At 39.6% G+C, this 13,047-nt stretch overlaps 1 protein-coding gene across 1 annotated transcript; it reads right to left on the bottom strand.

Moving 5' to 3' along the window:
- Positions 1–912: 912 nt before the first annotated feature.
- cant1a (calcium activated nucleotidase 1a) lies at positions 913–12,285 on the bottom strand. Its single transcript, XM_034712236.1, has 4 exons — positions 12,056–12,285; positions 3,544–4,212; positions 1,921–2,124; positions 913–1,834 (listed from the first exon to the last, which is right to left on the bottom strand). The coding sequence occupies exons 2-4, from the start codon at positions 4,187–4,189 to the stop codon at positions 1,464–1,466; spliced, it is 1,221 nt and encodes a 406-aa protein (XP_034568127.1). The 5' UTR covers positions 4,190–4,212; positions 12,056–12,285; the 3' UTR covers positions 913–1,463.
- Between the last annotated feature and the right edge of the window lie 762 nt (positions 12,286–13,047).

Raw genomic sequence — 13,047 nt, 5'->3', positions numbered from 1 at the left:
TCATGTTTGTGAATATTTTAAAAACTATGTTAACAGTCGTTTTCAAATGTATTAGGAAGTTAGATAGTGAATATATTTCTTCAACTGTGTGGTTAAAATTATGCTTTTCGGCTGTATTTTTAAATACATGCAGAATCTGCAGAAATGAGCGTGACAAATTATTATGCAAGTTGGTGATAAGAGTATATAACTTGTGAAAATTAAAAACTAGGCACCTTTTTAAACGCTCTATTGATTGAAAATAATAATATTTACTACAACTGTATTCAAACTTCAACAAAAACAACAGTTTTCTTTACATTTGTATTCAAAATAAAATTGTTTAAGCCTTTAAAACATTTCAAATCTTAAGTGTTTCTCAAATGTCCAATATAACCTCCTTTTCTTTCTGTGAGGGTCAGAGGTCACTGGTAAACAGATTTAGTGAAGTTTCTGATGACTTCTCTGCTGACACTGTGTGCTGCACATTGTATGGCTTTCCAAATATGCTCTTTTGGGCTGTAATTCTTGCCATTACTGTAAATGATCTTATTGACCACAAGTTGAGATCAGGTAAGCAGGCAGGCCAAGTTGGTTCAGGCCAAATATTATTATTTTCAATCAATAGAATTTTTAAAATGGTACCCAGTTTTTAATTTTGACAAGTTATATGCTCTTATCACCAACTTGCATAATAATTTGGCATGCTCATTTCTGCAGAATCTGCATTTGTTTAAAAATACAGCCAACGCACTTTGAAAAGCATAATTTCAACCACATAGTTGAAGAAATATATTCACTATCTGACTTCTTGACAAATTTGAAAACGACTGTTGACATAGTTTTTAAAATATTCACAAAAATGCAACTTGCATAATAATTTGAACATGGTGTAGAGAGTCACATTTGGATTAAGCAACAAGACTCATAGAATAAGAATCAAGGTTTTACTCAGCCATCGCACCAAAAACATTACACACAGATTGATTCACAAAAATGTCCTTCAATTTGTGTTGAGTTGTAGGAAGAATAAAATCAGACCTTAGGTTATTCCAATGTAGAACATGTCTGGTGTGTAGAGAGTGATTGTTTCACATGGAGCAGAGAGGGAACAACCTTTAACCTTTTGAGAGTGTACAGTATGCAAATGAAAATGCTTTAGGAAAAAGTAGTCACAGTCTGATAAATCTTTTTTTTTTGTACATTCATTTCAAGAGAAGGCTACAGTGCTGTTGAGAGTCACATTCAGCCTGAGAAGGAGATGATCCATCACAAGATATTGCTGGCATTTGTTCCTCAAAACCCCAAAACAGGACCTTATTTGACAGTTTCAGTTCATACTTCTTCTTTACACTGAAGACGATACTGTAAGGGTTGGAGTCGTTTCTCAAGGAGGAAGCAGCGAGCACAGTACCTTCAACAGTGACTGCATTGTAAACAAAATGGAACAACAGTGCAGTTGCCTCAATAGCATGTCCATTAACTTATATGAACTCCAAGCCCTCATATTTAACGTCCCCAATCTTGGTTTCGGGTAAAAGGATGCGTCCATCTAGTGTAAACGCCATGATGTACGTGGTAATCTTTCCAGCGTCTTCCTCTGACTTGAGAGCCAGGACAATCTGGTCGTCAGTGTTGGGCACAAATTTAAATGAGGAGAAACCATGAGTGGGGTTAAGCTCACCCACTCGACTTACAATGATGTCTATGAAATCTTGCGCACAACTGAGAACAAGGTTTGTGCCCCGTCGTTCGTCTGCTGTCTCCTCATAACGCTCCTTGCTGGCACGACGAGGGAGGAAGAACCAGCGCTGCAGGGTGTCGCTCCAGGCAGCTGACTCATGGATTAAGTAACCTGCAGGGTTTCCAGAAAATTAGGGTAAGGAGTAACTAAGACCAAACATTTTGGAAGCAATTGTGAGGCTGGGTTTCCGTCCTTACCTGGAGGTTGAATCCCTGCAGCAGACTTCAGAGATTTGTACCTGGGAACCCAGTTCTCATGTTGTACGTCCCCTCTGTAGCCCATCACTTTCACCCATTCAGGATTGTTGTTGACAAACACGCCCTCTGTGGTAGTCCACTCTTTGCCGAGACCGCCGACGTACAGGTGCTTGTCCTTCACTGCCATCCACTCAGCTTTGAACCCTGTCAGGAGAAAGCATGAAAAATGTGAGAGTCCTTAATTCAATAATCGTACCTAAGAAGATGAACAAAAGTCATGTCAGAAGAACTGATCAAAAAAAGAGACGTTTTCTTGTTTCATGCTGGGGTACAGTGTCCTTGGTAAATACAGTCAATAGGAGAAATAGGTCAGTCTGTGCTGTATTGCATAATATATGCAGCATTGACTTCGCCCTTCTACATTTCTTTGTTCAAAACTGAGAACCTCCTTAAACTGGATGGGAAACTCAAGTAGAACATGGCTGCGGACATATTTCACACTGTATACCAAATCCTGATGGAAAGTGCCTTTAAGAGATTCAAATTCAGCAAAAAGGACCTCAGTCTTTACTCATAAAGCATAAAAATAGCCAAGTGACTGATGTTTACATTATTTGATTATTAATATTCATCCATCAAATATTGGTCAGTAATTATTAGATGATTAGAGAATGAACAAACATGATTTCTAACACACATTTAAATACTCTTTATGAGACTTTCAGCTGAGTTTTCTTTTCTAGAAACAATATGAACTTCCCTTTTAAGACTTTCAAAAGTTAATTACATTACACAATCTGAAATGATCTCAGAGGGTGTGGTGGAATTCATCAATAAACTGGACACAGAACACTCAGGAGAATGATGGCTTACGTTGAAAAATAGTTCATGTTGAATTTGATCAAGGAGAAATGACATAACAATACACAGACTGGTAAGTGCAAGGCAGTGCCAAGTCAATTCTGCCAGACAATCCTTCAGGCGTGGTATTTATCCCCAAAGAAGACATTGAAGTTACATACCCATATTTGGACAATAAGTAGTAGTAGGTTAGCTCTGCCCTCTTTAGCATAACCAGCTTCCCTGTTCAATGTCTGCGAGCTCAACCTTGTTGGATAACAACAGGCTGGTGTGGCGTGGGAACCCCCCCATCCCTCTCGCGAAAATTCGCTTCTTGGGCACTCGTGTACACGTGATTTTGACATGCAAATTGAGCGAGTTATTCGCGCGAATAGAACGAGTAAACACAAAACTTTCTCACGTTTGTATCAGTGCGAATAGCACAATCGTTCATGTCTGGTGTGAACGCAACATTAGACTGGAAAGATGTAAGTGTTCAAAGTTCTAACATACATATATAAAACTATGAAAATTCCACAACAGAGGGGCAATCTATTCTGGATGAAACTGTAAACAAGTTGCCCCAGCTGTCTGCTGGATGGTGTCGTAAGCCAAATTGTGTATCATTTAGAAGCTATGTTAAAATGTTTCTGAGAAAAGAAAGTTACAAATAGAGATGTGAAAAGGATGCAGTAAATAGCACAATGTCTCCACCTGAAATGTTGCTGAGAAGATGAAGTAGATTAAAATTTAACTTGCTTGTACGAGAGTGGTTGTACCCACCTTTGGCAACACTGCCGTCTCCGTCAGTTAAGATGACCCACGGCACAGCCTTGTCACCGTCAATGTGGTAGATGACGCCCGTTCTATCATCAACACTGTACAGCTTTCCATTGAACACCACCAGCTCAGACAGCTCCATACCTCTGCCCTTCTCTGACAGGTGGCTCTCCAGCACCACCTTATCAGCGTCCCATTCAACTGCTACTTTGTCTCCGCTTTGGGACACCAGCAGGTACCCCCTCCGCATGTAGCTGAACCACGTCTGTTTCTTTTCACTCAGAGAGTCTGTGTCCAGGTCGGCGATGACCCCGATGCGGTAGCGCATGCCCTGCGGCGTGCGCTCAGGCGGGCTGAGGGGGTAGGTGTCGTTGTAATGGGACTCATACTGCTCAGAGTCACCGAGGCTTGATCTCCAGCTGTGGGCGACATAGGAACGGGGATGCATGCCTGGGCTCAAGTGCATGAAGAGCAGCAGAAGTAAGGCCAGGGAGACAGCCACCACCACAATGGGCTTCCATTTAAGGCGGAATCGAGGGTCAGTGGTGTTGGCCATGGAAGCCAACATAGGGAGGCCTCCTACAGAAATACGCAGATTATTCATCGACTCATTCTGCTCCAGTCGGGAGAAGCCTGGGGTAGCAGGCATGGAGGACGGAGGCCTGGCTTGACCTACAGGAGAAAACAACAAAGACACAGACAGTGAATATGTGTGCTTGAACGATGCATGTCAGAGTAGCAGACCGTCACAAAGAAAGTAAAAAACCTCATCTATGTTGACCTGTAGTTCACCTGTAGACCAAGAAAAGCCAAAGTCTCATGTAGAAACTGAACAGTGATGAATTTATTCTGAATGAAGTCAACTTTTCATCAGTAAGAGCAACAATGTTAAAAACACTTTAAGTATTCTGCAAAGACCATCATCTTGCACTCTACTATGGCACCTATTGCAACCCTGATTCCAATACAATTGGGATGTTGTATAAAATGTTGATAAAAACAAAATTTTGATTGTTGGAAAATAATCGTAATCTTTTATTTTAAACTCAAAATTAATTTTTTTATTGGAAAATCTGCATTTTATCACATTTCCAAAAAAAAGTTGGGACAGGGACAACAACACATTTGCAAAATGGTGCAATTCCAAAAAAATCACCTGGAGGAACATCTCCCAACTATTCAGAGGATTTGGAGAAATCTTTGTACAAAAGGGACAAGGCTGGAAACAAATACTGGATGGCTATGATCTTAATGCCCTCATGCAGCACTGCACTGAAAACAGACATGACTCTCTAGGAGAAATCACTGCATGGGCTCAAAGTCACTACCATTGTCCGTAGTTAATTGCTGCATCCACAAATGCAGGTTAAAACTGTAAGAAGAAAGTATAAATTAATAATTTCCAGAAATGCCAGAGACATCTCTGGGCCAGTGTCCATTTCAGATGGATTGAGGAGAGGTGGAAAAACTGTCCTGTGGTGTGGCAAATCAAAATTTGACATTCTTTTTGGAAAGGACACTGCATCCTCTGCGCTGAAGAGGAGAGGGTCCACCTGGTGTGTATAAGCACACAGTTTAAAAACAAGCATCCATGATGGTGGGAAAAATATATTTCTTTAATCAATACTTTGCATATCCTCCTACATTTTTTGGAATTGGGATTGTGCATGCTTTAAATTACATAATTTTACTTTTTTAAATGATTGATTACTCACTATTGTCTTATTCCATTTAATCCCTTTAATTGAGTATTGCTTTTTACTAGCTTTTTACTTTAATATTCCAGTTCTTATGATCAGATCTTTGCATCAATACTGTGAAAGTGGAAACCTTAATGGAAATAAACCTGTTACATAAAGTGTACAGTTCAAAACCATACAGTTTCAGTTGGTAAACAAAAAAGCTGTCAAGAAAAAATAGCCAATCAAGATTCTTACAGACATTACTCTGACATTATAACATGATAGCCCCAAATGTCAATCTCTTTCTACTCACATACTCTACGCTGACTCAGGTCCTCAGTGTGGATGGCAGGTTGATCATTCATTCAACACATCCTCCAAATATCCTTTCAAATTCAGCTCAGAGCTCACACAGGTGAGTGTATGCCCCCTGAATCAAACATGACAAGGAGCAAGGAGTGGCCCAGCCCTTGGTTGGATGAATATCAAATAACTAGCGTTGAGCTTTGTCCACGTGGAAAACGGGAGGAGCTCACTCAGTGATACTAATGACACAGTGGCTGTGAGCAGGTAAATCAGGAAATACACAACCAGCCAGTTGGTGGACAGCATGCCACTTTCACAAGGAATGCTTTACATTTATCACAACAATGCTGCAAAAGACTAACTGATCACCAGAAGAGTCACCAAACATCTCAACAAACCACAAGAAGAGAGTTTTTCAAGTCACTCATCAAGAAAAAAATGGTGCAATTCAAGCTTTCCCTGATTTGTGTCTTGTGGAATATAAAATCTCTGAAGCCTTTATTTATATTTAAAAAAGTTATATAAAGATTTCTATTGAGACACATTTCTTTTTATTATTATTTTAAAGAGCAAGAAGTAATAATTTGATCATATGAAAATTAACAGGCTAATCATCATCAAAATTAATGGCAAGGCTATCTGACATTAGCACTTACATTCTTAAGGTAATTATTTTATTCATTTTCATTTCAAACTAATAAAATATTTGATGTTACTAGCCTCTCAAGAGCAGATTTACAGTGTTTCTTGACTTTTTGGACACCACGCCTCTGTGCTCCTCCTATTGAGAGATATGTAGCCAGGATACCTACTCAGTGTGCACTGACATATTGTGCTGGTGGAGCCGAGGCATGCGTAGAAGTGATCTGGTTGGTGGAGACATGGGACTGACTTCAATTCAACTTAGCAAGAAAACATTTAAGCTCTCTCTGAGTCTACAGTCTGATTTGAAGCAGACATTCACAGCCATGGGCTCATGTGTTAGTGTTTGTTACGTGTTCTCTCGCTGTTCCTCCTCTACTCTGATAATCTGATCCAGAACACTGAAGGAACCTCGTTTGTCAGTAAATATAAATAAATAAATCTGCATGATAAGAGCGAGTTGCTCCAACAGAAAGCATGTTTGTGAAAAATGTATTTGACATGTATTTGAATTTTCTAGTTTGACCCATGTTGCATGATGTGTTATAATGGTAGAGGCGTGGTTTAAAACCTAGACTTCTGGCCTCACTTGGTGTAGCAACTACAAAGAGCCAAAAGCCACTGAGAGGCTGACGCTGGGCCGAGTTATTGTCGGAAAGCAAAGCAAAAATCACTATTGCACAAAAAAGCAAGTTTAACCTTTATTAACGAAAAAGGATAATCAACTCATGACAAAGTGCACAAACAGAAAATAGCGAAAATAAGCGTAAACTAAGCGATAAAGTAAATAGTGTAAATAGCAGTCAACAATAAGTACGGAGACCCAGCTCATCCCCTCTCTCTACCTGCAAAACAAAAGAACACAGGTGGCCTAAATGAACTCAATATCCCCGCCCCTAACACATGACCCGTAAATTAACTGATACCACAATAAACCATATCGTAAACAAACATAAAAAATAACACCACAAAAAGTATACAAACAATATCCTACCCTAAACCTCAAAATAATAAAATACAAACACTTGAATCCCTCATGGCTCCAACACTTGGGATAGGTGTTGTTAAATCCATGCTTTACAGTCTATGAAGAACAAAAATGAATTAAAATTGCTCATTTTGAGTCTGAAAAACTGTGAAGGACATGTGCCACTATTTTGGATCTAGTCATCATATCAAGACAAATATTTAATTAATATCAGTTATTTTATCTGATTTTTACCAGCTTTATTTTAAATATTTTTTTCTGTGTTGTCTCATCTGCTTTTCATCTTTCTGTATTTATTTCGGGCAACTTTGTAACCCTGGTAATTAAAGTTATATTTTAAAGAAGGTTACGTGACGTGTGAGAATATGTTGCAACTAGGATTTGATTAAGCAAATAAATTAAATTTTAACTGTAAAAATGAAGAATGAGTTGAATGCATAGACTGTACAATTCATGGATTTAGTGTCCGTGGCGTCACCCATCTCTTCTGAAGCCAATCGTCGGTGGGAGCCGTATTGAAAATGCTGAACTCAACCTAACCGCTGTCGAGCTAGTTTGAGGTAAAGCGGCAGGCTTTGAGCCTTCTAGCGGACAGCTACAGTGTTTCCGCCTGTCAGTGAAGTCGGTCATGTCCTTATATGGGCAAAACTCGTAATCTAAACATCATCTGAACTGTGCCTGTATATTGTGTGCCATTATAGAAATGAGCTCTTCAGACTGAAGCCGTTTTTTGTACCAGGCTGTAAACATGTTTATTAATGCTGCAAAGATCGTCTTCTATGAATTGGTGTGTATGTGGTTTCTGGTGTTTCTGCAGCTGACACTCAATGAACTCCAGTTTAAAGAATGGGCTTCATATTTTGAGACCGGAGGTTGCCGCTTGGTTAAATTGTGTAAAACAGAAAATTAACACACAATGGAATGGAATTGGGTTTTCCTGCTGTTTTTTAAGAGTTGTAACAAAAGTGCTGCAGATATTCACATTCAGTACCTGAGACGTGGACACCGCAAACATTTTAACAAGCTCATAATTCAGAGTTTAATCATACAGTTTCAAAGAGAAGTCATATTCCGAACACTGGAAACTGTGTTCATATAGTGGTGTCTGCTCTATCATCTGAAGGAGCCTTATCTGACTGCTGTTTCTACACTAGTAGGTAGCCCACCACCACCACCAGACTCTTTGGCTTAAAAACTGCAATCTTCTCATAACCACATTCCAAGGGGGGACCTTTAAACTCGGCCTCAGGAGCTCCGCACCCCGCAGGCTAAACCTGGCTGCATTTCTATGAGAGAGGAGCTCAAAGACCCTTTTATAAGAGGGCCTGGAGCCAAACAGCAGTCCATTATTGCAGTAACATCAGGGTCGTAATGATGAGATCTACTCTCTCTGAAATTGCACCAAGAACCTGCTTAGAATAACAAGTTAAAAAGGTGTTTTTTTTTCCTACAACACATTCTAAATGCATAAAGTAACTGAACAGGCTTACCCCTTCGTCTCCTCCTGCCAGGATTCAGATTTTGTGGCATTAATTTTACCGCTCTATCCTCAAAGTCGACCTGCACAGTCACCCCCAAGCTCTTTATGTCCTTTCTGATCAAACATTAGTTGCAGTGTTACCATGACTAAGGGTTGTTACAATGAACTCTAACTACACTTGGAAGATTATCATCCAGTCCAAAGGGTCAAACCTCGCAGGCCATTCATTCAGCTTTCACTCACTCGAGCAACCTTTGAACACGCAGGTACAACAGGTGAGGGGAGCTTTTATCACCTGCACAAGAACTCCAGGAAAAGCAGAAAATGCTGCAGGCTGAGTGGATGTTTAAGAACAAACATGCGGTCAATTCAAGAGTTTGTATACTGGGGGTGTTTCTGTGATGTAATGTGAGTGCTTTGACTGGACTGTGGCCAGAGATCAGTCTGATTACAACAGCAGAGGGGCTGCAACACAAACAGGTAAGCTACTGTACAGGAAGCAAAACTCCCATATGACCTGAGACTGATGGAACTCTTTTTGATGCTCAAGTTCTGAGAAACTGGGACACAAAATATGAGTTAAAGGGATATTGTTGATAACATAACATAACATTAGAAGTGTGCTATCTCACATTGACTGACTTGAAGCCTAGTCCAAGTTAGTTCTGTATTTGATATCTAATGTTGCATAACACCATTGTAAATAATATGGCTAATCAGGGACTAATACAGTACAATCTTTTTATTTAGGGTTGTTACGTCAATTTAATAAAGATCTTTGAATGGTTATGTAATTATCATATTTATTAATGGTTTATAAATTAAAATTAACTACGGCAAATTAGAAAACACAACGACAAATCAGAAAACACTACGACATTAACCAAACCGGAAGAAGTAGGTACCCTTGGGGGACATGACTCGTTGCTGATTCGACTGGTCTATCCTTTGACCCGGAAGGACATGGTTTACATGTTTTCCAAAAATGAGTGCCGCCAGCGACAACATACATTCTGCTATTAAAGAATACTGGGTTTAGTGCTTATAGTGTTGAGAAAAGCGTGGTGGTTGTCAAGAAATGTGTTTTATACTGTAATAGCAGCATGCATGTTGTCGCTGTCGGCACTCATATTTGGAAAACATGTAAACCATGTCCTTCTGGGTCAAAGGAAAGACCAGTCCAATCAGCGAAGAGTCATGTCCCCCAAGGGAATTGCCGTAGTGTTTTCTGATTTGCCGTAGTGTTTTCTGATTTGTCGTAGTGTTTTCTGATTTGCCGTAGTGTTTTCTGATTTGTCGTAGTGTTTTCCGATTTGCCCTAATGTTTTCTGATTTGCCGTTGTGATTTGAACTTCAGGGCCACCATAGCAGACAGTGCTGAGAGGATCGTAAATGATGGAGTCTGAGCACACTCTGCTGGACAAACTGAGTAAGTACACCATTTCTCAATCAGCCTGTGTATCATTTCAGCAACACCTACTTCAAAAAGTGGCTGCTGGCATGCCAAGCCATATGCAGGTATAGATCAGCAGCATGTGAATAAAGGAACATTTCTCTTGTCTGTGTTTCATGGTGTGTTTAAAGCATGGTTGTTTCATACCTCCATGATGATGTGAAAGTAATTTCGCCTTAGCCTTACACTCTTAGCCTAGCCACCATAGCCAGTCAGAGTAATTGCTGACAGATAGCTATCATATACACGCTGTGGGATGGCTGTGGTAGAGTTGGTTGTCTCTCAATCTGTCCTGCTGTCCACATGCTGAAGTGTCCTTATTATTATTATTATTATTATTATTATTATTATTATCATTATTATTATTAATATTATTATTATTATTATTAATAATAATAATAATAATAATAATAATAATAATAATAATAATAATAATTATTATTATTATTATAATTATAATTATAATTATAATATTGCATACTGTTTTCTTAACCTTAGGATTGTGGGGTGGGTTTGGTGTCAGGGTCAGGGCTGGGGTCGGGGTCGGGATTAGGATGGGGGGGTCTTTTTATTTATTCTATTTTAAGTTGTTTTTATGTATAGCACTTTGTGTTACAATGTCACACAATAATGTCTGATTGATTGATCGGTGTGTGTGAATGGGATTACTTAATACTGATGGGCTCTTTACATAGCAGCCTCTGCCATCAGTGTGGTGTGAACGGATAAATGTGACATGTGGTGTAAAGAACTTTGTATGGTCAGAGGACTAGAGAAAGCCCAACATGAACACAGTCCATTTACCTTACTAGGCAGCACTAACATTGCAAAGACAAAAAATGTATATGGTGGCGTACCACTGAAGGGGATAGCTGCAATGGCATATGCTGCCCACTCCACATCCTGCTGAACTAAGGGGGTAGGCGCTAAACCGCTTGGCCAACTGGTGCCCCTGTTTTCTGCTTTTAAGTTCTGTAACAAAAGTTTTCTTATATGTCCATATTGAAAATATTAAAACAGATTCAGTTGTTGTCTGCAGACACATAACTAATGAATGGCATATTTTGATCAATAACTAAGTGTAAAATGGCAACCAAAATTTCCATAACATGACATAATTGATTTGATTGCACAACCATTATTCCAAGACAAATGATTATTAATACAGATGATATAAAGAAAGCTCATTGTGAGTTCAGGGTCACATTTAGCACTTCTACCTCAATACTGTATGTTCAGGCATTTTAGATTGTTAATCAATTAAACACATTGTTTGTGTTTATTGTTTGCAACAGACTGTTGCCAAGTTATGTTCAGTTAAGAAACACAGCCTTTGATCAACAAACTACTCTAATGATGTACGAATACGTCAAAATGGTAGATCCCCTGCTCCAAGGTTGCTGAACTGCAGTGTCCCAACAAAGGATGACATCTGGGGAGGTGAGTTTCAAAGAAGACCCATGAAGGAGGCAGACAGCGAGTGTGAGGCCCATAAATAGTTCACTTATTGCTGTAAGGCAGATTCCTAAACTTCTGGTCTAAGGGTCCCGAACAGATGTGCATGACACTTGCAAGCTGACTTGAGTGGGTATGATACATGAGAACATGCTGAGCAATTTGTGCTTATACAATTGGGATATTTAGTATTTCTCAAAGTTGCAGACCTCGGTTACACTTCCAACTTGCTATAACAGCTGTATTATTCCAATGAGCACCTTAGCTCTAAGCTTTACCAGCTTCACTAACTATGATCATTATAATAAACTGGTTGTTTAAGGAGTTACTTCGGTGGAGATGTCTATTCAAGGTATCCTTCATACACATAACCTACATGTCATTTGTATGTGTTAGCCCTTGTTCTTTTCCTGCCAGCAGCGCAGAGGTTAACACGGATGCCATCACAAACCGCTGCGTTCAGAAACGTGTTTGACCTCACGGCCTTTCGTGTTTTGCTTCTTACTCACCACAGGAGTTAGATCTTCAGCTCTCAGTCCGCAGCTGGTTGGAGCACAGATGACATTGTTGTGTCGCTTCTCTCTTCGGCTCTTTTTTCCTCCGTTCTCCGTTGACCACACAGCGGATCATTACTTCCTGTATGTACTGATGACGACAGCAACGTGACGTGTAGCGCTCTGGATACGAGAGGGTTTGTCAAGCGGTGTCTTCAAGTGCGGTCGGAAATTTCAAACTAGAACACGACTGTGTCAACTAAAACAGGGATTCACAAACTTTTCAGCCCGCGACCCCCCAAAATATAGGTGCCAAAGACTTGTAAACCCCCACTGTCCCTGAAAGTGGTTAAATGTTGCTTCAAATTTAGTTTACCTCCATGCACATGTGGCTGTGTTTCCTGTGCTGCTATATATTAACCTGCTGCTACTGCTCCTTTTGTTAATCAGCTTTTAGCTAACCCTAACTTTAGGAGTCACCTGGCAACAAAGAAAGGCAGAAAACTAATGAAACTTACTTATTTGCAAGGCAAGGCAAGGCAAGGCAAGGCAGCTTTATTTGTAGAGCGCATTTCAGACGCGAGGGCAACTCAATGTGCTTTACATTAAAACATTAAAAGCATTGGAGACATTCATATATGTATATATGTATATATATATATATATATATATATATATATATATATATATATATATATATGTATTGCACTGTCTACATTGTTACTGTGACACTTGAATTTCCCCATTGTGGGACGAGTAAAGGACTATCTTATCTTATCTTATCTTATCTTATCTTATCTTATCTTATAATGGGTAAAATAAGCTAGTTTAAATTATTACAAAAAAGCAAAAAAACTGGAAGACGTCTTGCGCCCCCCCCCCCCCCCCCCCCCCCCCCCCCCCCCCCAAAGGGTCCTGACCCAAACTTTGGGAACCCCTGAACTAAAACGCATAAGGATTTATTCTCATGTGGATTCATTATAGAACTTCATGTTAAAGGTGTAGAG

This window comes from Notolabrus celidotus, chromosome 20 (assembly GCF_009762535.1).
Source record: "Notolabrus celidotus isolate fNotCel1 chromosome 20, fNotCel1.pri, whole genome shotgun sequence".
Classification (NCBI taxonomy): domain Eukaryota; kingdom Metazoa; phylum Chordata; class Actinopteri; order Labriformes; family Labridae; genus Notolabrus; species Notolabrus celidotus.
This window is presented reverse-complemented; position numbering and strand designations above follow the sequence as displayed.

Coding starts and splice junctions, on each gene's coding strand:
- cant1a (XM_034712236.1), bottom strand. CDS start 4,189: ATGCCTGCTACCCCAGGCTTCTCCCGACTGGAGCAGAATGAGTCGATG. Junction 2,125..3,543: donor AGACGGCAGTGTTGCCAAAG/GTGGGTACAACC, acceptor TTCTCCTGACAG/GGTTCAAAGCTGAGTGGATG. Junction 1,835..1,920: donor TGCAGGGATTCAACCTCCAG/GTAAGGACGGAA, acceptor GAAACCCTGCAG/GTTACTTAATCCATGAGTCA.